The sequence below is a fragment of the Neocloeon triangulifer genome, unplaced genomic scaffold (assembly GCF_031216515.1).
Source record: "Neocloeon triangulifer isolate White Clay Creek 2 clone unplaced genomic scaffold, ASM3121651v1 ptg000003l, whole genome shotgun sequence".
Taxonomy (NCBI): Eukaryota; Metazoa; Arthropoda; class Insecta; order Ephemeroptera; family Baetidae; genus Neocloeon; species Neocloeon triangulifer.
The window spans coordinates 6736060-6761594 of record NW_026775546.1 but is presented as its reverse complement, the minus strand read 5'-3'; the positions used below and the strand labels follow the sequence as shown (position 1 = coordinate 6761594).

At 38.1% G+C, this 25535-nt stretch overlaps 2 protein-coding genes across 2 annotated transcripts in view; both read right to left on the bottom strand.

Moving 5' to 3' along the window:
- LOC132193254 (tRNA dimethylallyltransferase) overlaps positions 1–12273 on the bottom strand; it is a 94852-nt gene extending 82579 nt beyond the window's left edge. The window contains exon 1 of the mRNA XM_059613809.1: positions 12121–12273. Within this exon, the coding sequence (XP_059469792.1) occupies positions 12121–12267 (147 nt within the window). The 5' untranslated portion in view covers positions 12268–12273. The remainder of the gene's footprint in view (positions 1–12120) is intronic.
- Positions 12274–13503: 1230 nt separating this feature from the next.
- Positions 13504–24205, bottom strand: LOC132205946 (uncharacterized). Its single transcript, XM_059635349.1, has 3 exons — positions 23875–24205; positions 21576–22466; positions 13504–16329 (listed from the first exon to the last, which is right to left on the bottom strand). The coding sequence occupies exons 2-3, from the start codon at positions 22447–22449 to the stop codon at positions 15578–15580; spliced, it is 1626 nt and encodes a 541-aa protein (XP_059491332.1). The 5' UTR covers positions 22450–22466; positions 23875–24205; the 3' UTR covers positions 13504–15577.
- Positions 24206–25535: the final 1330 nt, after the last annotated feature.

Here is a 25535-nt window from a genome sequence, read left to right as displayed (position 1 = left end):
CTTAATTAAACGTTCTATGTGATCTGGATCCATAACTTTATATAGACAATTAATGTCCCACTGAGGTGATAAAGAAAGCTAATTTATTATCTAATGGGAATAAGAAATAGTTTTAAATTTTTAGGATTTAATATTTTAAACTGGAATTAAAGGAATTAAAAACTGAATTACCAAAAAAGAAAAACAAATTGTAAAAAAATTAATTTTAAAATTAACAACAGAGAAATCACTGATCTAAAAATCAGGCAAAAAATCTTATATTTCCATCAAATTAATTAGCCTATGTGTTTTTATCCAATCAAAATTACTTCTGCAAAATTTACTCACAGATTTATACTGGCTTGGCATTGGCAGCAGGCTCACGATTAGACACGTGTCTTAAAGTGACAAAGTCTTGTCCTTGACAAAATAAAATTGTTAAAAAAATTCGGTGTCATGCTAAAAGGCTGAAGGCCGACAACTCTATTTCAATTATTTATATTCAAATCTGCTTCCTATTTGGGACCATTTTAACTATGCTATTAACAATTAGAAAACGTGCTGCTGAAAATTTCAATTTATTGAACGGGATTTTTTTTACGAATTGTTAGATTAGCCCAAAGTATGCAAAATTTCTCGCGAATTACATATTGAAATATTTTGTTTGTTATCTTTTAACTAATTGAAAAATTCATGAAAACTTGTTAAGACATTTTTATTTTTAAGTTATACAAGGAAAAAAAGCTACAATTAAAATAAAACTAATCAGCATCCAAGTGGCTTAAAATTTGTATTAAAAAAAAATCAAGTTTTGTGGTACTTTAGAAATGAAAATGCAAGTTTCTCTTGCAATTAAAGGCAAATATTTAGATTCTGAATTAGAAAATGCGCCGGCTGGAAAGAAAGCGAGTCTGCGGCGATTAAATTGGGTTCGAAATTCCGCCGCAGGCACTTTGTTTGGCGTTGCAATTTCATACATTTCTCAATGGAAGCCCCACACGTCTATAGTTTTCCTTCTCCCTTCGCATACCTAGAGACCTGAACGGCGTGAACAGCGTGAATGGCACAAGCGCTTGTGGAAACCCAAGCGCCGCGAAAGCTATTTTACACCTAGTTTGGTCCACTCCTGTTTTTTTGCGCGTGCAGAGCGAAGAGGAACATAAGCAGGAGAAAAAGCACAAAGTGAAGGCGCGCAAATTCCCCAGACGGGTGCTTTAACTTTGAGTGACCTTTAGAGAGGCGGTCAAGAAGAAATACACAAGAGGCGAAAGAAAAACTGCTTATAGGAAAAGGATGTGGAAATGTTAAGTGCTGAACTTCTGGGAAACATTGATATTGATGTACAGGGGTTGACTTTTTTATGGAATTTTTTTTTTTAAATTGATGAAAAATAGAAAAAAATCGCGTTTTTTTTTCATACTAAAAAAATATTGAAAATTAATACTCAACTCCTAAAAATACAACAGGCTGCTGAATATATAATTAATTAACATAATATTGTAATCGGTGAAATAAAAATTTGAAATTCTGCTTTCCTTTAGCTTTACATATAAATTAAATTAGTAAAAAGTGTATATTTTCACGAATTTCAGGAATTATAATTATCCAGAGTAAATTTAAATTTACTAAATTTTTTTTATTCAAAACATGAACAAAATCCCCTCGTCTTGACCTTCGATCAAGCGCAAAATAATGGCACAGGGTATCGGATTGCGCGATTTTCGTACCGAGGATAGGAAAAAAAGCAACTTCTGACGAGCCGCCTTTCGAGGAATAAAAAACTCCCTTTCATTCGGAATGAATCGAGAACTTGTTGCGGAGGAAAATCCTCTCCACGTCCACTTTTGGGAACTTGTCAAAGGGGCTCATAAATCTCGGCCCGGTTTCATTGGTAGCCTTGCCCTGGCCGCTTTCTGGTTTCTTCCCACCGCTTATTTTTTTTTTATTTTGCGATCCGTCGAAACCAGTCTGCTGGAAATAAATTGGCCAAAAAAACTAGCATTTTAAATTCCTGCGGTCTGGGTGCATGACGAGAAGGATGATAAGTGACACGTCTTGGGCCGTTTCTGCCATTTTTGGCAGTGCCAAATCCAGACGACAAACAATGCATAGACAGACGCCGCCGGCAGCCTTATTTCCGCAATAAGGCACAGCATAAAAATTTTGGTCTACTCAATAATACGAGATCAAAATTCCCCTTTATTTATTTATCATATCTCCAAATAATATTTTGCTCAATTTATTTCCAGAGCTCTCCAAAATTGTAAAAATATTTTATCAATTTTTATTCAATTTTTACATAAAAAATAATTCAATAAATTCAAAGTGGAATTCTTAAAATGAGCATGAAAGGCGATTTTACGGCAAAATTTCAAATTCTCCGTTAAAAAATAACGTGAAAGTAATCGGAATATAGAATGATTAAAAATCCAAATTGTGGCCAAGCATTTAAACACTACTGATTGATTTTGTGTTAGAACTTCACGATCGAGGGTTGATTCATGGTGATTTGAATTTAAAGTTGGCTTTCCCTCGATGGATTTTTGTGAGTTGTTTATTGTTTAAGAAGCAGGATATTGTTGTTTTTTTAACAACGCACAAAAATCCATCAAGGAAAAGCCGACTTTAAATACAAATCACCATAATTGATTGATCTTAAATTTGAAATCACATATAAGTGATGTACACTGGCTTTTTCCACTTTTGATTTTTTTTTAACTTACTTCCATGGTGTGCGACCCTATTTCATGAGCAAGAAAAATAAAAAAATTAAACAGGAAATTTGAAAAATCACTATATTTACCAGGAACTTTAAAACTAAAATCTAACAAAGTTCCTTTTGTTTTAAAATTTGATTAATTAATTTTGCTGATTTCTTGTATTTTTTTCTTGCTCAAGATATAAGGTTCTAAACTAGAAGAGCTATTTTTTTTTAAACTAAACTTCCAAAATTTTATCCACTTTTGTAAAATCAAAATTTTTTGTAATCTACTATTTTCTACACTAAATTTGTTTATTTATTAAATTACACCATCAATCTTGGTTGGAAACATTTGTAAAGCAAAAAAGCAATCGGTTTGTCAATCACAAGTGGGCTGGCCTTTTCTACAACACCAGTTAGCAACATCACTCCAATTTATTAAATTAACGATTCTCGCAAAAACTGCGCCGTTTTTCCGAGCTATCAAGAGGGCCTTCAAAAAAAAAGTGCACGCACAAGAGACTCACAGCTGGACTATCTACGTCGTCGGAGAGGGGATTCACTGTCAGTCGGTGGGTTTTTGGTGCGTGCGTTTCTTCTTTGATTCGAGGGGGACCCACGTGGTGCGTTGTGCATCCAAGGTCTCGGCCACTCCGAGGTGATTACACGGAATGAAGGTTGGAGCGGCTGGCGAACGCGAGGAATGGGAAAAAATGTCATAACAAAGTTTGGCGTGGAACACGGGACCGGCCGAAAAAAATCGTCAGCCTTGACAAGAGGAGGCGCGCAAGTTTTAGAAATTTCATTCTGCGCATTCCTGCCGCTCCTTGTTGTGCGTGTCGAGGGTGCGATTTGCTCACGCGTGCCGATTCGCACCCCTTTCCGATCGGCAAATAGGAATTTCTGACTTATTGCAGTCGACTCGTGCGTGACGAATAAGTTTGCGAGGGAATTATTTTTTTCCCCACAAAAGAGAACTTTGTCATCAAGTGGCTTTGTTATTGATCGATCCAGGATAATAATATGCATTTTTAGTTACTTTTTAAATTTTGAAATTTTTATCACAACTTCAAAATGATTTAAAAGCAAATTCTTACATGATAAAGGTCATGAATTTTCTAAGATTCAAATGAAAACAAAATATTTATTTATTTTTAATTTTTGTCCTAATAGAAAGCTGCAACTACTGAATTCCATTAAAATATAAATTAATTTAAATTGATAAAAAATACAACAAAGTATAATTTTGATACATTATAAATCAATACTATTTTAATGGTTAAATTGTCAGTCATTTTTGTTTTCCAATATACAATAAAATAAAATTGATATGCAAATTTTTGGCCTTGGTGTTTAATTTACTTCCAAATCACTGTGCAACGCTAATTATAAAACATAAATTTTTATCTATTTTTCACTTTATTAAGACATTTTAAATCAAAATTGATTTGGACGATTCATTGTTTGGCCGATGTGAATAATTAATAATCAGAATTATTTACAATTTCCGGGAGGAGTTGATTCATTTGCCAAATTCTTCCGGCAAAACTTTGGCTCGTAATCCCGCGGCACCGTGACTAAACAAAACGCGATGGGCAAAAAAGTTTAAAATTCCAGTCGGGAACGTCTTTCCTGGACCAGTCCATTCAGTCGCAGTCGATCATCTGGCCTAACTTTCCTGGTACGGCAGTCGCCACTTGGCGGTCCATTCCGAGAACCAGCCGAGAGAGAGGATGACATCATAGCCTTTGTGAGGAGAGCGGCTGGAGAACGAAAATATAAAGATATTCTTGGGACTAAAGCGAGAAGCCCAAGTCCAACATTTTATGCAAACTGCCACCGGAAATGGCAAAAAGTAAAAATTAAATTAGAAAAATGAATTTTAACTCTTTTGCAGGTGCAGCGATTCAAAATATTTTCATAATCGAGTCAAAGTGTGAGAAAGATTTTTTGCTAACAACGGAAGTGACCTTTGCGTCGGGTGTAGAGTTTGTTTCCTGTCTTTAATTTTTTTGCAACACATTATGCAACCGGAGATGCATTTGCATTGTGAGCTGAGTAGCGTGTGTTTGGTTTCTGCAGTTGTGAATGAAATTTGCATTGGTCATTTACTGCTCACTCGGCAAATGTTATCTTGATCTTCGTGAGAATAATACAAGACCGAGTGCAAAAACAAAACTGATAGTGCCTTTTTTCAAAGAAATTCCAGTGTATTTTACTACTTTACATTACTTATCACCCGAAATTAATATAACTTCTTAAATGATAATTTAAAACTTGTAATTAAATAATGTAAATAATACCAAAAAAGAAAAATCGCAGATATTTTTCCTCCGTACATTAATTTTTTTCAAATTATATATTATTTTAAAATTGAATTTTATGCTAGTCACTTAACTTACGCTAAACTAATGTAAAAGTCCACGAACAAGATCATTATATATACAACTATCCAAAGTTTTCCTAAAATATTTAGAAAACCATTTTATACTTCCGAGTTAGATAAATGCATTTAGCAGCCACAGCAATGCGGTCGGACAAAGTTGACAATTGAGACACTATCAATGTATGAACTGCGGTTCTCTTCTCTCAAAAACAAGTTTATCCTCACAAGTCTCCGAGTCATTCTTTCCTCAATAAATTTATTTTCACATTTTTACAGAGCGAATCGTGCTCAAGTGAAGAGATATAAATAAATAATCAGCGAGTGTGTGTGCGGCATTAACGAGATCGCAGCAAGTGCCAGTGCAAATAGAGAAAAGTAAAAAACATGATTACATCTCGCCAAACAAATCGTCTGTGCGAAGCGACGAAACGAATCGCAGTTGCGTTTATACGTGAGAGGCGCAAATTAAATCGTCCGTCTGTCCGGCGTCTGAGTCACTTCCGAGCAATTGCTAATGCCTTAAATTCGCCGCCTACTTCTTTTTATGGGCTAATTTCTTTGATTCAAGGTCACGTTAAATAATCATTGTTATTAAATTATTTTCATGAATGAAAATAAATTATTTATTAAATAATAAAAATTAAAAAAAAAACACTTAAATAACAATAATAATTTTTTTTAATTTTGTTAGAAGAATCAATCACTATTTAATAGTTTTGATTTTTTTTTTTTAGTATAATGAATTGCTTAAAAAATTATTTAGTTCAAAAACACTAAAAATAGTTATAAACTTTTCATGGATTGGCCCGTTGTCAATGACAAATAATTAATGTAACAAAGTGAAGGAAACGTCTGGAGTTTATTCGAGCTCGGCAGCTGGAGGAGAACTTTAATTTATTTCCTCTCAAATTTTTCGCCAGGCAGGAAAGACACTGCTGGCTGGGCCAGAAGTTGTCGACAAAACGGCGAGTAGCAATTACACCGCGAGGAAAGTAATAAAGGTGCCCGTGCAATTAATTTGAGGAAGCTGTTGGTTATGCTGCTTGCCTGCACTCAATTACGGCTCAAAATAATTGTAAAAGCGAAGCGAATCGAACTCGCAGCGGGTGCGAATTCTGAGAATGGCTGGCATTTCGGCGCCGAGAGGAAAATCAGGCGATTGTTCATGTGTGAGATTTTTGCTCGCAAATGCCGTGAAGGAATGGAGACGTGGAAAAATTGCAACAATTTGTATCAGACGTAAGATGTATTTGAAAGCGAATGTAAAAAATTTGTTCGCACCATTTGTTTAAAAAAAAATTCAGTACCAAAATGAAAATAAAAAACTTTTAAATTGAACTTAAATTTTTATAAAAAAAATATATAATAGGAAAAAATATAGAATTGAAAATCTCTTTTTAAAAGCTGAGGAAATGAATTAAAAGATTTAATATAAATTATTTATTTTCCCTAATAATTTTTAATTAATGAAAATGACATTAATAATTAAAATTAACAATCACCCAGCCTTGTGTATCGATTTTTAAGCGGCGGTCGCGGGCGTCTAGACATCCTAAAACAAGAGAGGGCGCGCATTTCATCAAGCGTAATTGCATGATTTATGTTTATAGGAAACTTCCTTTTGAGGAGGCGCCGTCACTGCGCTGCAGACGAGCTCGTTCAGAGGGAAAATTTTAACAAGTATACACAAATAATTACGATAACAATGTTGCATGAAATTGGCGAACGCGGGCGAGCGTATATTTTTTGCAGTGATTTCCCGCCTAATTCAATTAACTTGCCAGCTAATTGGAGGCTAATTTAATTAGCTTCCTTCTTCTTGCGGGGAGGAAATCGTTGAAGCATCGGCGCCCTTTGTAGTCAATTCCAGAAGGATCTGAATCTTTGACTTGGCGACAATCGTTTGACGAGAGCCGCCGACGGATTTAATTCCTTCCGTTTCTGATAAATTGTAAAGTTCAGATTAATTTAATATCATTTCAAAGAACCTTCTGATTACGGTGGTTTATTGTATGATTTGACTATTCAGTAGAAGAAAAGGTTCTGGGAAACTTATTTTATTAAAGCGGAATGAAGATGAATGAATTAAATATGATAAAGCATAAATGATTAATATTTGTTTATTTGAAAATTAATTATTGATTTAAAAAAGCTTTTCCATAACATATACAATCTAAAATTTCATTTTATGTAAAATTCTATGAAATGTATTTTTATATTTCTAAATAATTGCCAAAAATCAAATGTTTTACAAGAATTGAAAAAAAACTTCCAAATTTGTGGTGCAAGTCACGCACTTCTTTGTTAATTTGTTTCAGGATCAGATGATCAAATTACAAAACTATTATGTCGGATGCGTAATTGGAAAAGTTTGCGGGCAGACTTAAACAAGTAAGTTTGTGCGGAGCTTTTGTTTCTGCTGCACCTTTTCTTTTCTCTCGTCTTTTGAGAATATCATTTAACGTAATTACGAAAAGTTTTCCCGCGACAAAAGCCTTTCAACGCTCCATAGATATAATGCTATGGCAACAAAACGTTAGCGTCTCTGCAGATGGAATTGCAACTTTCCGGGAGGAGAGCATTTTTAGAGCTTAAACCGAGGAGAGGTGTCAAGTGACACGCTACGTTTATAAGAGAATATAATGAAGCTGCATCCCATATTATAATATCAGTTTTCAATTTTGCTTCGGATTTTGCTACAATGTCCAGGGAAATGAAGCAGCAGAGAATTTTCATTATTCAAAAATAATAATAATCAACGAATAAAACTATTAATAAAAAATCTTTTTTTAAATTTATAGTTTTGATTAATATTTACCATACTTAGATAAAAATGCAAAATTGCAAAAGATAAAAATTAATCTAATAATAAAATTCCCAAAGAACAGCTATCTCTGGCGCCAACCATTTCCCCCATTCATTTGACCCCAATAATTAATTAACAAAGTGATAAAAATTTTGATAAGAGAACTGCAAAAATTCATCCGGATCGTCTGCTTGAATTAATAAATTGTGTTTAATTCCAGTTCTCTTTAAACTGATTAAATCTCTCATTTGTACCTGGGAAAATAAGAAGCACCCGCCCACCATAAATAAGACAGGCAATGGCACCGAAGCTGTTTTTTTTTTTTTTTTTGCGGAGAGCCGCCAGTGCCCAATTATTTCGCAGATCGACCGGCGGAATAATTGCAAAAGGAATTTCGAGAGGTGATCTAGTTTGAATGAGTGCGGCCACGCCTTACTCTCCGCAGCGAAAATTTGAACCGGATGCCGCTTTGGAGATCGAGCGACGTCGAAATAAATTAAATCGGCCGCACTCTTGTGATGCTCGCGCGTCAATTTCCCTAACAAAGCTGCGGCCGTGCGGTAAATAGAGATGTTACAATAATAAATTATTTACTCTTGTGTACACTCGGCGAATGTGCCCGCGGCGGCCGATTTTTTTCGTCCTCGTCATCTCTCACGACGAGCGAATGTACGAACCGGCGGCGGCGTTCGAGACTGGATTTTCTGCCCACAAATCACCGCGGCCGAGTGACACTTTGCTCGTAGTTTTCCACAGTGAAAAATAAAAAACGCCGACCTTCCCGTGCAGCATTCATGTGGCTTGGAAATGTCGCGACGTTTAAATCAAATGAATGTGACTTAGGTCAGGATTGATATAAAAAAATCATTTAAAAAAACTATTATTTACAAAATTATCATTTTTTCAACTTTCTTCTCTGAAAAGAGTAATTTAGACATCAGATTTGGTTTTTCCTACACCAAAAACATATTAAACGACACCCAACATGATATGCCTGAAGATGACCTTTTTCAGGGTATCACTCTAATAAGAAAAACCTTCAATATTTTGTCATATTTTAAATTTAATAAAATTTCGGAGTAAAAAAGTTAATATCCCCTTTTTGAACAAAAATCAACACAACTAGATTTTTTTTAAATTAACATTTATATTTCAACCATGCTCTTTAGGAACAATTGAATAGCTTTTCCAATAATTTTTTACCACTCTTTACTATTGACAATTCCGACGATGGTCTTAAAAGCTAAAAAAAGTCAGCTCGGCACTACCGTGGTGTAATAAAAATTCCTGCAAGACCGATTTACTTTACGGTACATCGCAGATGAAAAAGATTTCCAATGTTGGCCGGTCGAGATGTGTGCTCGCGAATGCATGCATGTTGTGGCGCTGGTTGCTCTCTTATGTATGTGTGTACTAACTTGAGGTATATATCGAGAGAGCCGGCTTTAGTATCAGTTCATTGGCTTCCCACGCAATCCGTCTGCAAACACCGGCCGGCTGTCAGCGGCGAGAGTTCGCAGTGCACCGCAACCTCGAAAAATCCTTGAAAATCAATTAACCGTCGCCTGAGGTTTTTAATTAATCCGCGCAACCACCGCTGCTTTTCGATTTATGGCCATCCCGTCGGCGCGGGAGTTCAAATGCAATGGAATTATTGAACTAATAAAACGTCATTAGCACCATTTATTGGAGTTAATTAACTCCGGTTCATGCAATGCTCGCTCTTGTTGTGGTAAAGATAAATAAGCCAGGTGATAATGACTCTAGTTGAGGTTGAATTATTACAAGCAAAATAATAAGATTATGAAATATTAGCAGAATTTCAGAATATCACAATTTTTAGTGTGCAATTCGTCTTCTCATCCAAGAAAACGTATAAAAAGACATACAACATGCCCAACCTTAGAAATTTAACTTCAACCCTTAATTCTGCTATGATTTCAGGAAGGGGTCATTACATTAAAAAAATTGAGTTAGGTAATAAATGCGTGTTTTTCAACACCATAAATCTTTATATGAGGCAGACAAATACGAATTTTTAAACCTTAGACTGATCATGACAAAATCACTTAAAAATTAAAAATGCAGGGTTTTTAGTTTCCCCTATGAATTATCAAAATTTTGAGTATTTAATTCATCTTTTCACGCAGGAAAACATATAAAAAGACACCCAACATGCCCTACCTCTGAAGACCTTACTTTGACCCTTTTTCAGGTATGCAAAATTAACCTTCAGGGCATTTCCATTATACTAATCGGAGAATGGCCGAGTTTGGTATCAAAACGTATGCATTGGAATAAGAAAATTCCAAATTTGAGGTTGCCAAAGTCGAAATCTTAACCTAGAGTCTGTTAGAAACAAATAGGAAAGATAAAAATGAAGATTGTTTGCTTTGCCGGTGGTCTTGGTCGGTCTGTGGTACACGTGTGGCCCGGCGGCTACATGACAACAAGTGAGAGGCAGCGAGCTAAGTATGCACATACCTGGCTGGCCCCTTATTTTAATATCAGCCAACTAGCACTTCTTCTCGTTATCTTACATGCCCGGTCGGCGAATTAAAAAAAAAGAGAGCCGGGTCAACGACATTCTCCGCTCTCGCGGCCGCAATCGTTCTTTCGCCTCCTCCGCTCACTGAATGAAATTCCTGCGACCGCTACACCAAGCATGCTCGCGGCCGGACAATTGATTTTGCAATATCAGTCACGAAGCACCGCAGGCGATGCGAATTTTTCGCCGGTGACCCAGGATGAAAAATAATTCGCTCACGCACGTGCCTGCGTGTCCAGGGCTTGGAAAAAATTAAAGAAGCTCCCAATGGGGTTGAATGTTAAAGGGTCACCCCGCAATATGTACAAAGTTTATAACTAATCACGATGAAAAGCCGCTTATGTAAAAAAATTTAAAAAAAAAAATGGCATAACGTTTACAGCAAAGCATCATCTTTCATATTGACCTGATTTGTGAAGAATGAAGAATAAACAACAATAAATAATATTTTAATACTTAAAAAATTTCCAAAAAGGGCAAAATTTTTTACGGAAAAATATTATTGGAAATAATAATCTTTTGTGTGTAAATAAAAGCTTAATAAAATACAGCTGGAAATGAAAAATGTCAATATACTTTTTCTACAAAAAAAAAGGTTTAAATCACCATTGGTTTATTTGATACTCTGTAACGCCAAACATCAAAATTTCAATGTCTTAATTATTTTACTGATCATTTCTTCTATTACGCTATTAATAACGTTGGTGTACATTAATAATTTCTTTCATTATTTAAAATCTTAATTTACGCATATTTAAATAATTTAGTAAATTTTTTAGGATGAATATAATTTTTCTTTTAGATTGTGCTTTTTAAGATAATCAGGTGGATCAGTAAAAATAACCGCTTAAAATACCAGACTCAAATTCAATCTGACTGGAGTGTAATAATTGTTATGTTTAATACATAATATTATCTTCATCTAAGTAATATTTAATTGAGCTCCAAAAAATTTGCACTTTATTTAATTTTTAATACTTATCTTTACATACATGTAATTACGTAATCCTCATTTTAAATAATTTTACAAGTTTTCAAAACTACTTTTAAAAAAATTGTTTTTTGAGCAATTTGATAGATTAAATTTGCGTTCATTATTGAAGCTTGATTTCAAATTAAAATATTTAATTAAATAATACATAACTAAATTTCAGTTTATCCTAATGATCCTTTTTTTTAATTTCAGTTTAGTTATGAAATGGCTACAGATCTCGTAACCACTGATATTATATTTTTGTATTATGAACTGCCACTTTTCAAAATTTTTATTTATTAAAATTAATTTTTACAATCAATAATTTTGGTAGAAATTGAAATTCATTCAATCCTTATAGAGTTGAAATAATTTTGAGGGAGTATAAAACGATCTATCAAAATCAGATAAAACGTCAAAATAAAATTTATGTAATGTTTTCTTACTTTCGAGCCGGAAATATGAAGCGCCATTTTCATCATGAAATCACAATTGAAATTGCAAAACGGATTTGCACGAAAATTGAATTTGTCTTTCGGAAAGCGTTCGTTCTAATCGCGTCCGAAGCGTGTCCGAGAGCCGAGTTAGACGCTACGGCAAAGGGAGCCGCGAGTGTACGAGCACGAGGCCAGCTGATAATAGTAAAAGCACAACACGAGGAGTGAATGAAGTGAGCACCAAAACGTGCTCCGTTCGAAGGGCCTGTTTGGCCGCGTCGGGGCCTTACCTGCATTGAATCGGCGCCCACGACCTCGCCGCCGAACTTCTTGGCCAACTCGATGGCCAGCTTGGACTTTCCGGTGCCGGTGGCACCTAAAATCACTACCAAAGGCACTCGCGACCACATTTCGTCGTTCACTTCCATGCCTGCCATTGAAAACTGAAAACAATTGAGCGTCGACAGACACGGCCAGTGCGGGTTGAGCTGCCGGCGAATTTGAACGCAAAAGGCGCGAAAACGGCATGAAAGTCACGTTGGATCAATACACACGACGAGACTTGAGTTGCCGGCAAATTCATGCAAATCTTCTTTTTCATTGTGTTCATTTTTATCTCTGCTCCATTTTCTTATAGTTTTTATTTGCATATTTTTTGTATTTATCAACTTATTACTTATAGCAAAATTAGTGAAATGATGTTAATATTGGATAATGGATTGAATAGCTTTCAAATCCTTATATTTTATATTCAGTATTTTATTTTTATAATCATTTCTTATATCTATAGGGTTGGAAGTAATTTGAAATAAACAAGGTGCAGTTTGGTTGATTATTTGCAGTTTTTATTAATCAACTAAATATGATTATATAAGGAACTATATAATTTTCTTCTTTCTTCTGGTTGAACAATTTCCTTTTCCTCATATAAAAATTCATCAAAAAATGATATATATAAAGCAATTATTCCATTCAAATTTATATTATATAAATTTTTATTCTGCTCTGCAATGTTTCGTTTTTCGGATTGCTAACAACTTTTATTTTCATATTAATCATCCATGTTTTTATTTTTCATTTAAGTACAGTACGTGGTTTTCTGAAGAGCAAGAGTGCAAACTAGACTGCATCAGCACTATTACAATATTTTTTTTTCAACTGGTTGGCATAGCTGCGTTTCGTTACAGGTCGTCGTTATGTATGATACACTTTTTTTTTCGAGCAATGTGGGTGTGTATGTGTGACATAGGTCGGTTAATTGATTATTACATACTTCGTGCTGGTTCACTTTTTTTGATTTGGCTGGCTACGGTAGTAGTAGTAGTAGAAGTAACAGTAGTTATTGTACAAAACGCGCAATTCGTCTTATTCGGGGTTTCTTTTTTCCATTAATTAACCAGAGCGATATAGAGAGAGAGACAGACAGAGGTGCTGATCAAATCAAACAAAACGCACTTGCTATATTGATTAGCAGAATTCAATTATTATTGGTAACATTTTCTTTCATCAGAAGAGAGGGGGAAATTAAACAAATTTTTATTCTATTTGTGTTCGTCTGGTGTATGCACTATTGAGCATTATTTGAAATACAAAACTTTTCCATTTTTCGAAAATAAGTGGCAGTTAGCATTTTCTTTGTCTAATAAATACAAAATTCTTTAGTTGCGGTGGAAGAGATTCTAAATAGTCACTGTTATTTTCACAAACTTTTATCCGAAGGAAAAATATACTCTCGTGTGGCGGATCTTTCTCTATTTTTAACATTTTTCTCAATTTTTTTCCAAAAAAGTAGAAGTGTGTACTAATCTTTAATTAAATAAAAACTCTTTCCTCTGACAGGTACAATACTCAATTTTAACCCTAAATTTCTTGTCTTTAGTAATCATAATATTGTTACAATAGTAATCATATTATAAAAATCTCTTACACTACATTTTATTATATCTAGGTAGCAAATTTCATATGATTAGTCAATTTCTGCCTAATTCGGTCCGATCGGTCGGTATTATTACTCAGAGCAAAGGTGTATGAGTGTGTTGTGTGTCTAAGAAAGTGTTGTGTGTGTGTATGTGTGTGTGAGTGTGCACAAAAAACACTATAAAATTGTGACTGACTGTCATCTACGCCCGAGTTGTTTGCATAAATTGAGGTGAATTCTGTAGAAATCTTAAATTTTTTTAGAATAATTTCAGCGGAAACAACCCAACTAATTAGTACTTCACCGAATTTGTACTTGACATCGTTTATAGTAACACGATCAAATTTTCAAAAAAGAGTCGGTGACTTTTGAGAGAACCTCTATTGTAATCATTACAAGTTGTACTGGTATTTTGAACTCGCGTTGAAGCCAATTCACACTATTGCCGTGGGCGCAGATGAGGCAACTAAAAAGTCGACGCAATAAAGGCACATCATCAATGAAATTAATAAAAAAAAAGCTAAGTGAACGCATATATCACCTCTCGGTGTCAGTGTATGAGCAGCGAATTGATCGATTAATTAATTAATTCATCAAAAATTTCCACTTTATTATTTTGCACAAACTGGAAACTTTTCTAACTTAAAACGATATGATATGGCAATTTGCAATTGTTTCAAAAATGTTGAGCTTCGAAGCGTCAAGCGCCTCTGAATATAATCATCAAGAGTGTGTCTAGTAAGTTCATCGTCAACGCGGCCATTCATTTATTTATTTATGTACAAAAAACGTAACCAAGAAGAGATTTTCGTGGAAGACGTTACATACACTGATCAGAGCGGCGGAGAAATCAATAATATATACTTCGAGCGAGTCGGCTGTACTCTTCAAAAAAATAAACTCAAAAAATATAAGACAAGATAATTACAGAAAAAGAATGGTTGTGTTAATTATTCATAACCATTACTCTCTTTCATTAAAGATTATGAAGCGCAAACGAAAACCCCTTTTTTTTAAATAAACTGTACGATAAACTAAGGATCAATCAATGTACACTTTAGTTGCAGAAGTAGGAGAAGAGTCGAGTCGAGAAAACACTTCTAACAGTAATGAACACAATCAATTTTTATAAAAAAAAAGCACTGCCGTCAAAGGCAGCGCTCGCTCGCTCGACCAAACTACCACCTTTTTCGCATTCCACGCACACGATTGTTTTTTATTTTTATAATATAGAGCCATTTTCGCACACAGCTATCTATCATTATATAAATACAGGGAGCGATATTGTTAAACTTGCTAAATAGAATTAAATCTGATCGCAAATCACCGTCGTGCACTACTTACTGCGTGTTTCATCTATATATGCATATAAATACGCTTCTTTCGTAGAAAGAAGCTTAGCTACGTCAAGTGGCTTTATCCTTAACGATTTACAATTTACTTTTAAATATCACTTTCCTTAGACAATTATACGTAGTAAAGTCGATTTTGAGCTAAAGCCACTTTGGTATTTCACGCAACGTATACGCCGTCTTCACCGTCCATCAATCTACCGGGAAAGAAAGGGGGATGTAAAGCTTTCGCGCAGGGGGTGTGATACCTCTCTCGAACTGACTAATTATGTACAAAAAAAAGACATCTCGTAGAAAGAAAGAAAGAAAAAAAAATTCATCTAGTGTGTTTGCTGCTGCTACACAAGCTAATTACATCATGATTTAATGTGATAGTCCCTCTCCGGAGCAGCATTTTTCTTCTCTATAGTAATTTTTACAAACACGATTACGGCTATGGCAGTCGGCGGCAAATGTTTTGGTTCACCAAGTGAGTGTCTATCTGCGCGCGGAGGCGACGTGGCGACGCGCGTCGGCCAGACGCTGCCGCAGGGCCGCCTGCCGCTTCAGAAGTTGTCGCTTGATGCGCTCCTGGCTGGCCTCCTCCTCCTGCAGGGCCATGCAGTAGTTGCTGGCCTCGCGCAGGATCGTCACTTTCGGCGCCTTCTCAGAGTTGAGCAGCTCCGGTATGAACTTGCGCAGCGACTCGAACGCGTTGCGCAGGTCGACGCGTCGCTGCCGCTCCATCGTGTTGTGCATGGTCCGTTTCCCGCTGCGCTCCTCGCTGTCCGACGAGCTCCGGCCCGACGAACTCGCCTGAGCGCATCGCTTGCGCGCCGCCGCTGACAGCTTTTTGCTCAGCCGGCTGCGCTTGTGGCCTCTCTTCAGGGTGGGCGTGGCGTCGTCCGAGGAGCTGTCCGAAGAGTTGTCGGACGACGAGACGGGGGCGCTCTTGCGTCGCTTGGCGCCGGCCTGCTGGAGGCGCAGGCGCAGGGGTGGCACCACGTCCTTGGCCGCCTCGGCGGCCATGGCCGCCAGCGAGTTCTGCAGCTCCTCCTGGAAGTCATGCGACTGACTGCTGCGTTTACTCGCCAGGGTGGAGGCGCGGGCGGCGCGAGCAGACTGCCGCGCAGACCGCTTTGTTGGGGTCAACTTGGCCCTCTTGACGGGGGAGCACAACTCCTCCTTGATGATGGTCGTCTCGGGCAGGGTCAACTCATTTTGCAGACTAACCACATCGATCTCCTCCTCTGTGAACAGAAAAATCGGAAAATTCAAAACATTTGAAGATTTAAAATTTTTACACATATTCCATCTGATATGAGCTCCCCTTAATTTTCCATTTTTCAAAGTCCGTTCTCCTTTCTTTTCCTTATCAAAGACAAACAAGAATTATTTACGATCGCGTGACACTTCCCGGCGCCCGGAGCGTTTCAAATAACCAGCTCTTGCTCGGCTTGCTCGTTTTATTTTATTTTTTTATTCCAATTAAAATCGGCCACGTACGAGGAAGATGCTGAGCGCGGGCGAGGCACCAGGCGGGCGATTGAACTTGAGAAAATCGCGAGCGGCGGTGGCGGATTGCCGCAGGAAAATACATAAGAGGTGTAAGAAGCAGAAGGGAATTCGTTCGAGGCGGCCGGTCGGCGAACATGCACGGCGGCGAGTTATGCGCCACGCCCAGGCAAGGACGCAAGAGTCAAAGGATCATTGCCTCAGCAGTCAGTGCGGCGAGCGAATCTCGCGCGCGGACCGAGCCGGCGAACAAGTAAGCGAGTGACTTCATCGTTCAAAGAGAAAAGAAAGAAAGAGCTGCGAGTGCATAACAAGTCCGCAAAAAGAGGCAGGCTGAGCACGACATTCCAAAGGCGGCTCCCAGAGCAGCTTCACCAAGTTGGGACAAATGGAGAAGAAAAGCAGTCAAGAGAGGAGGAAAATTTAAATATAAACAAAAGGGTCAAAGTTTGATATTATTGGAATTAATCAAAGATTTTAATTTTATTAGGACCAAAATAAACTAACGAAAAATTCTCGTTTCATTCATTTAATACAGTAATTATTGAAAATATATCATTGAAAATTATTTTGACATGGAAATGATGAGATCGGGCTTTTCCTCATTGCCAAATTTGTTGTTATTAAAAAACAAATGGCTTTACTAGTTTCAGTCACGGTCTGCGACAAATATAGTTCAGGAGCAAGAAAGATAAAAAAAAATCAGCAAAATTGATAAAACACAATTTTGCAAAAAAAAAATAAGAATGTTAAAAATCTCCTCAAGTGTCAATTTCTTCAAACAAATTACTTGGACCCTTTGAAATGAAATAATATTATTTTAATTTCACGAAGTGATTGGCTAATCCGATTTGCAAGCAATTAGCGAGTTGTGCGGTAAACACATGTCTAGTCGGAGACGCAATCCTCCCACGCGTCACGAGTCGCATCTGCGTGCAATCAATTCAAGTGCATCGCCCGACGCCGGGTGTGAATGGATGGCTGTGGCGACGGGGCAGATTGCAGCAAGCCGACGACAGCCAGCCGGTGCCAAAGCGAGTAACCTTCACATTGGCCCGCCGCGCGGTTCAAGGTGCGCGCACCGATATAGAAGATAAATCAAACATGGGACTAATTGAATCGAGAAAGGGGGAAGCGGGGCCCCTGGGGGGTAGGCAACTTGGGCGACGACTGCATCTGCGTGCGTGGGAAAAAGAGAAGAAACCTCGTCAGTGCATGCAAAAACTCGGGTAATATAAGAAGAAGGAGCGGCAACGTAATACTCGCGCGTAACTTGCTTGATTGTGTCTCGCGATTATGTGCAGAGAGAAAAGTAGTGATGGGAAATTTAATCTCCCGGCAGCAACATTGGCGAAATGGGCGAGTGACGATGGACTAGGGGAGGTGATTTAAATTTGTTATGAGGGTTCGAACAGCTTTGTTGCAACAAAAAAGATGAACATTTGCAAATTTTTGATAATACAATATTATGAGGTAAAAAATTGAAAAGTTTGGAAATTTAAATTTTTTAAACCCCCAAGTCGGAAGTAAGCAAAAAGGAAGTGCGTCGAATCTTTCGTCTCATGAATTTTCAATAGGCGAAAGAAACTTTTATTCCATCAATTATGCACCATGCTGCATGAATTCGTACGCACACGCGAAAGTCGTTTCTTTTTACGAGCTCGACGCAAAATTGCATTTGGAAACTGAAATTAAACGCGAGACGCAATTGCAGCGGAAATATTCATGGGCGCCCCTGGGGGCGCGTTTTTCGAGTTCTCGGCGGCACCTGCCCTAATGGCCGGCAAATTTCACCCTCAGTGCACATAATCGCGCCCCCGCTTGTACATGCAAAACAAGCAAATTAAGCGCGCGCGTGTCGGCGGCGGCGGGGAAGGCGTGGCATTTCTTTTTCGGCTACGAATTTGACGTCATTCACTTTGCGCGGCTCGTGTACGCCATCGATTTTACTCGGGGATGAAGGAACTTTGTGCTTGCGATGCGCCACACGCGCCCCGCATGGCCGAGGGTGGCGCAGAAGGAGAATTCCTCTCTCTCTATTTCGGGGGTGCGCGTGGAATCATCAAGTATTCCGAGGTTGGAATAGGGCCGGCCGACGGGGTGCGCGCGTGGCGTTATGGCAAATCGATTGCGCGCCGCAGCTTACGCAACTTGGCGAAATTCCGAATTAGGTAGGGTTGGTCCAGATGTCAAATATTAATGGCGCGGATGCGCCGCTGTTTTGTCTGTTGGGGAGGAACGAAAGAAAAGGAAGACTCTAAGTGAGTGCGGCATTCGTCGCAGTCGTTAAGATCTATTTCGGGAGCGCCAAAATCTAATTCACGCCGAGAAGAAAAAAGAAAGAAACTCGAGAGGGGTTGATAATGCTCTTTGTTCTTGCTGCAGTCTCTCCAAACTGGAGAAACAGAGCCAAAGAAAGATTATTCCGAACGAAAAATAGTCTAAATAAAAATATGAAATTTGATTATAAAAAATGAATAAAATATGAACTTTGTAAACAATTTAACAAAAATTATTATTGAGTAAAAATGTAACCCTGGAATAAATTTTTCACGAAAAAGTGTTTAGTTGTAAGAAAAATATTTCAAAAAAATTGTTTTTTGTAATAATTATTAAATTATTTTCATCATGATTTCACAGCTCATGAATTATGGCTGCAGCCGAAACACGTAGAGCAGTAAATATTGTTTTTTTCTTAAACAATAAACAACTTTAAAAAAAAAAAAACCAGAAATAAAGAAGACTTTTCCAGATTTTGAATGATTTTACAAAATTTCATATCCAATTAAATTTGTTATCTTGAGCTTAATAATCAATTATTAATCCATAACAGAGATTTGAAACGTCACTCGAGATCAATCCGAGTGGGCACCGGGCCGCGGTTTGGCGCCTTTTTGGGCCCGGCCTACGCAATCATCACTTGACTTTGTCAGCGAGATTGCTCTCGGCAAAAAAGAAAAGACCCGGCGGCGGACGGAGGCACGTGTTGGCAATAACCGCATCGGGGCCACTACTCACCCAGCCCAAAATATCTAGAGACGCGCCCGCCCGCCCGCCGGTGGGTCGCGGACGGACGAGGCCTGAAGGCCGAGGGGGTGGCGGACGGACTTCTTTTTGGCACCGCTCCTAAGTGCCTTCCTCGGCCGTTGCATTTTGCATGAAAAACTATAAAGCCGGGGCGGAAAAAGTGGTGCGTTGCCGCAAATGGGCAAAAATCGCCGGCAGACGGGGAGTAATAATAATGCCGCCGCCGCCGCGTTTGACGTCACACGCAGAAAAGGGCCCACGTGTGCAAGGCAAGGCTCGTTCGCCGGCCGGCGCTCGGGTGTGGCATCCACATGGGTCGATAAAACCGCCCGGCAGCGCTCGGTGCCGCGACCAACGTGGATTGCGCGAGTTTGACAGAAGAACGGCCGGGCCGTTCGGCAAAAAAGCCGGCTGCTTCTAATTGGGATCGCCCTCCGACCAAAAGTTAAAAAAGCTTTCTGGCCGTGACTGGAATTAACAAAAACAAGCTCTTTCTGAATAATTTGATTTATTTAATTTCTGAGAAACTTATTTTGGCAGGGAATTATCTTAAAATAGAGAAATAAAATTAATTAAAATTAATATTAAAAGAATTTTTTATAAAATTTACAAGTCCTCCCAAAACAGAAAGAGTTTTGAATGGGATTCCTATCTCGGAACGCCCAACCTAGGCGTCAGAATTAAGTTTTATGTAGGCAGGTGCCTCTCTAGGATTAATTTTTTCTTCCAAAAACCACGTCGGCGCTGCCAATTCGAAAAAAAAATCCTGCTCACGCAGCCCAATAAAGCGGCTGCGATGCGGTCTGGCGGGCTTTTGTCCCGAGAGGGGAGGGAATTCATTTATTTTCCTCCTTGTTTTATCCACTCACTTGTGGGTTTTACTTTTTAAATGCGCGCAGAGGAGTTTTAAAGGTCGGGCCCCGCTGCCGCTACTACTAGTCTACTAGTATTTCCTGCCGCGCTCTCCTCACAAGCAAATAATCACTGGGGCGCGCGGGGTGGGGGCCGCGAGCTAGCTCGGCCTTGACACATGCCACCGCATCCAAGAAAGGAGGAGAGGCACCGTTTCCCGCGCTTTTCGGCCGCCCGGCGTCTTTCTCTCCGCCGGCCGGGCTCTTTAAAGGAATTCCAATGTACCTGAGAGAGATCTTTAAAGGTTTGCCCTCAATTTCCGATGCGCTAGACACACCAACGACGCGCGAGGTCCACGCAATCGGCCCGGTTTGACCGAAAAAGGACACGAAATTGGCGCCAGTTTAGATGAGCACCAAATAGGACAAATTTATATTATTAATTTTGTTTAATAAAAAATTGCAATAAGAAGAAGGAATACTTAATGAATTGGAAATAACGCTGACGCAGTGCCAATAGCGTTGGTTGCGAGAAATAAATCAAAGAAAAAAAAATTGTATAAAATGCAATTTTAAGCGTATTTTTATCTCCGGCTAAACTATTTTTCTAAAAGAAATCAATTAAATAGATCTAATAATTTAAAGTGCAATAAATTTATTAACAAATAAATGTTTTCAAGCCAGAGATAGAGAACTTTTGGAACAAAAATAATTATAAAAATCGTGTATTGTATTTCTTAATTTTCGGATTTAATAACTATATTTTTTTACAACATTAAAAATTAATTATCATTTGGTGTACTAGAATGTTTATTTGATGGTACATATTTCTGTTAAATAACTCCAAGCAATAATTTTTTTTTTCTAATTTATGCACCAAGAGCATTGCTAAAAATTAACTTTTGAGATTTTTTCTAAGATAAAATATATGTCAGCTGGCTATAATTTTACTTCGGCAATTTTATAAAATAGATCGGAGTGAACGGACATATTATTTTAGCAAAACTGCGTCAGCGCGGTACTCTCAACTCTCGAAATTAAAAAAAAAATGCACAAAAATCAATTTATGCAAATTTCATGCTAAATTACAAAGAAAAACTCACCAGAATCGGAAGGTGTGCAGAGTCCGTAGTTGTTTGTGTCTGGTGGTTGTCTGAAGGCCGGTCGACCGTACGTGTGGTCGGTGATGTAGCTGGGGCCGTGGTTGAGGTAGCGCGAGTCGATGGTGCTGGTGGAAGAATCGACGCAGTCCTCCTCTGTCTCGGACGACGACTGGATGCTGTCCGTCTCCGAGTCTTCGTCCTCGTTGTTGGAATAGTAGCGCATGGAGTGGAACGACTCGTCGAAATCCGAGACGGGCGTCTCCGGACGGTGCTCGAGGTCCATGAACGACTGCTTTTCCATCTTCTTCAGCTCCTTTCGGGGCACCAGCAGACTGCGCGAGTTGGTCGGTCGGGGTGCCGCAGGGGTGACCACCGGGATGACCTTGCGCGGAACGGCCGGGGACGGCACGCAGATGTCAAAGGTCGGCGAGCAGGGCGGCGTGACCATCAAGTCGGCGTCGCCGTGCTCTTCGTGTCTGCAAAGTCCGGCCCACATGCAGTCGTGGTGGCGCATCTCGCTGATCGGAGACGGGTTGCTCTCCAGCGAGCTGGACAGCCGGACGATCTCGGACGCCGGCAGAAGTTCGTCTTCGTCCAGTGAGTCGAGGGGGCTCTCGTCCAGGATGTAGTGGAGCAGGTCGAACTTGTCCCAGATGGACTCGGACAAGGTGTCCAGACTGCTGCCCGGCTGCTTGCAGCTCATGATGGAGGCCAGGTCGTCCAGGTTGCCGGGCGCGCTGTGTGTGATGAAGGAACTCGCCTGGTCCAGCATGTCCATCGGGCTCCAATCGAGCTCGACTGACGAAGTGCCAAACGCGTCTGACGAATGCATCTTGTCTGAAGATTCGGGCATCAGGTGGTAAAGACTCGACATTGTCGAATTATATTCACCTGAAATCATAATTCAAATATCGATTTAGACTGATAAAATTATTTCAGAAAAATAAAGATAAATTCTTGATCTTATCAATCACGATAATCCGCAAAAGTCTGATATTATTTTTCAAACAACACTTTTGCAAAAAAAAATTTAACTCTACCTCCAATTATTTATAAAAAAAAAACCTATGTTTAAACATGAAAAGCGCATAATATAGAAATAAATTTCAGTCGCTGACAGATTCAAAGTCTTTGAACTTCTAAATAATTATTTTGGCAATCTCAATTTCCGGGATTATTTGTAGCTGCGAAAAAATGAAAATTTTACAAAACTTTAAATAAAATAAGCAAACAGGAAATTCTAAAAGATTTTAAAAAATTTGTAAATAACTGAAAACTGCCCAATATAATTTTAAGTTTGGGTACAAAAAAATATTATAAACTCTCATTATAATTTCGCCAAAATTTTGAGGTTCGTGTTTATTTTGAATTTCAAATTTCATTCAACTTTCAAACTAACAACCTTTTGTGTTTTTCGTTCATCCTGTCCTGGACTTGTACTTTTCGCGGTTAGCAGTTTTTCATTCAGAACCGCCGACGCTACGTCAACGTTGCGGAAAATTAATTCACTTTTCGTGTGTTATTGTTGTTTATTTTATTTCCGAATCTATTTATATTTGAATTTTGAACGCGCGTGGGCCATGTTTAACATTATTTTTCAATGAAAATCATCGCTGCCTACGTCGGTGTGACGCGATGAGGGGAGATGTGTGTGTGTGTGCATGTCTAAATCCATTTAAATGCCCGCCCGCTATCTGGCGCGGTCCGCACCCACCCCACGTGTCTCCCACCGAAAAGCCGGCCGGCGAAATTTGCACCGCTTTCCCAGGGGCTTTTCCAGCTTAGCACAGAGCTAATTTGTCGCTAAGGTGATTATACTGAAGTGAATACCTCAATTTGGAATAGAAGAAGAAAAATTGAATCAAAAAGAAATTCTTAAAATAAAATAAAAATTTTTTTTAAATATTGCAGAAAATTATTTATAAATTTATCGGAAAGAAAGATCACATAACTTGTTGTCAAACATTGGCGTTATGTATTTGAGGAATGCTGGAAAATTCCAGAGTTCCAAAATCAAGTGGTGACGAGAAAGGAATGCCGAAATTCCTACTCGACACAACATTTTTCGCAGGATTATGTAGAGGAGTCACGTGCCGCAAGAGGCGAAATCGCATCAGAGCCGACAATTGAATTACGAGTGCGAACATGTTGGGACAAAGTTTGACAGGTCGGAGCGCCGCCGGCCGGCTCGTGAATCTGCCTTATGGCGGGCTAAAAAATCGGTTTCCGGTGCGAAAGGGGCCGCGATTTTGTTCGCCCGGGCCTAATTTCGGTTAATTAAGTGGAAATTTGAAATTACCAGTCAAGTGGTGACAACGATGGGGCGTAATCCAAAATGCTGGGCGGGCACGGCACTGGTGCTGAATCGAGTCCAGGTTTTGCGTCAGGTTGCACAGAAACTGACACAAACACTATTAATCGCAGACTCCACGCAGGTGTATAGTCCTGATCTTCATGCCGCGGCTAGTGGTGCACTTGAATGATTTGCAACTGAACTGCCTGCACTGATCAGGGTTGCGGCGCGAGACCTACGCACGGACACGTCTGAACTTCACCGAATTCGAGCAGCCACTGCGACCGCTGAAAAAAGTTGGCCTGCAGGAGCCGGCTTCTTAATCTAACCTTGGTGGAAGGGAGGCCACGGCAAGCAGACGACGGGACTATGCCGGTGTATCCCTCCGCGTACACGAGCCGAGTTTGTCGAGCTGAGCGCCAATACTCGGTGATTTTCAAGCAACCGGTTTTCTGTCGCGCCGGTGGTGCACGCCGTAAACGCGTAACGCGGCTTCCAACACCGGTAACCGGTTGTGCGCTTCTGTCAAAAACCGACCGCTTAGCTGCCAACCTTAGAAAATCATTCAAGAATTATGAGTTTTTCATGTTTATGATAATCAGAGCAATTTGTTTCAGTGATCAAAGTTTTGATGGAATATATTAAAAAAAATTATAATTTTGTTTTGCTTAATTTTAATTTAAAATCTAAATTCAAATGATTTTCGTTTTTTTTGTTATCTTATCAAAATTTAGCTTCAAAATTAAAATGTATTTAATATAAAATTCATTTTATTTCTGTATTTTACAAAATTTAATTTTAATATCAAGCACCATCCATGAAACATGAAACAAGGAGTATAAACAACACCAGAATGTTATGAAAATAAAATGATAATTTTGAGATTTGCAGTCCGAAATCTAGTATTTTTATACTCTCAATCATAAAATTATCATTTTTTTTATAAATACAAATAATCTATGTTCACTTGCATCACATCATTCATATTTTTTTTCTATTTTTCAATTAGATGAAAATTACACAAAAAAGATTCTCATTAATTTGTTTTCATTGAAATATTGTTGTTGATTTTTTACTATTAATAAGGGCAAAATTAAATATAAATTAACTGTAAATTAATATAGAAGAAAATAGTAAAAGCTGTTGAGTGATTTTTGAAACATTGATTCCTTTATTAATTTTATGTTAAAAGAAGCAGATAAAATGTCCATAAATAACATTTTTTATTAAGAAATTTTTAAATGAATTTAATTTTTTATAACCAATCAAAATATAATATATATAATATAATAAATAATATGTTTTTTTAATAAATATTTAAGCTAAGCACTTAAATTTCTACTGTTTATCAACATGCAAAAAAATGCACCCACAAAATGCAAGTTCTTTTAATATTTATAATATTGAATCGCACAACACTTTTATTCACAAATTTAATTATCCAAGAAAAAAATCAAACGATATAACAAAATTATCATAGTCTACTGATCATTTTCGCTAAAATTGATTTTAATTGATTTTATTTTTTTAAACTTTTTTTATGAAAATTTATAATTCTTCAGTAATCCTCCTAATTCTCAATAAAGAAATTTCAGCATGGAAAATTAAGGTTATTAAATTCATTAAAACCGAATGATTTTCCTAATCTAGTGTATTCGTATGGCATA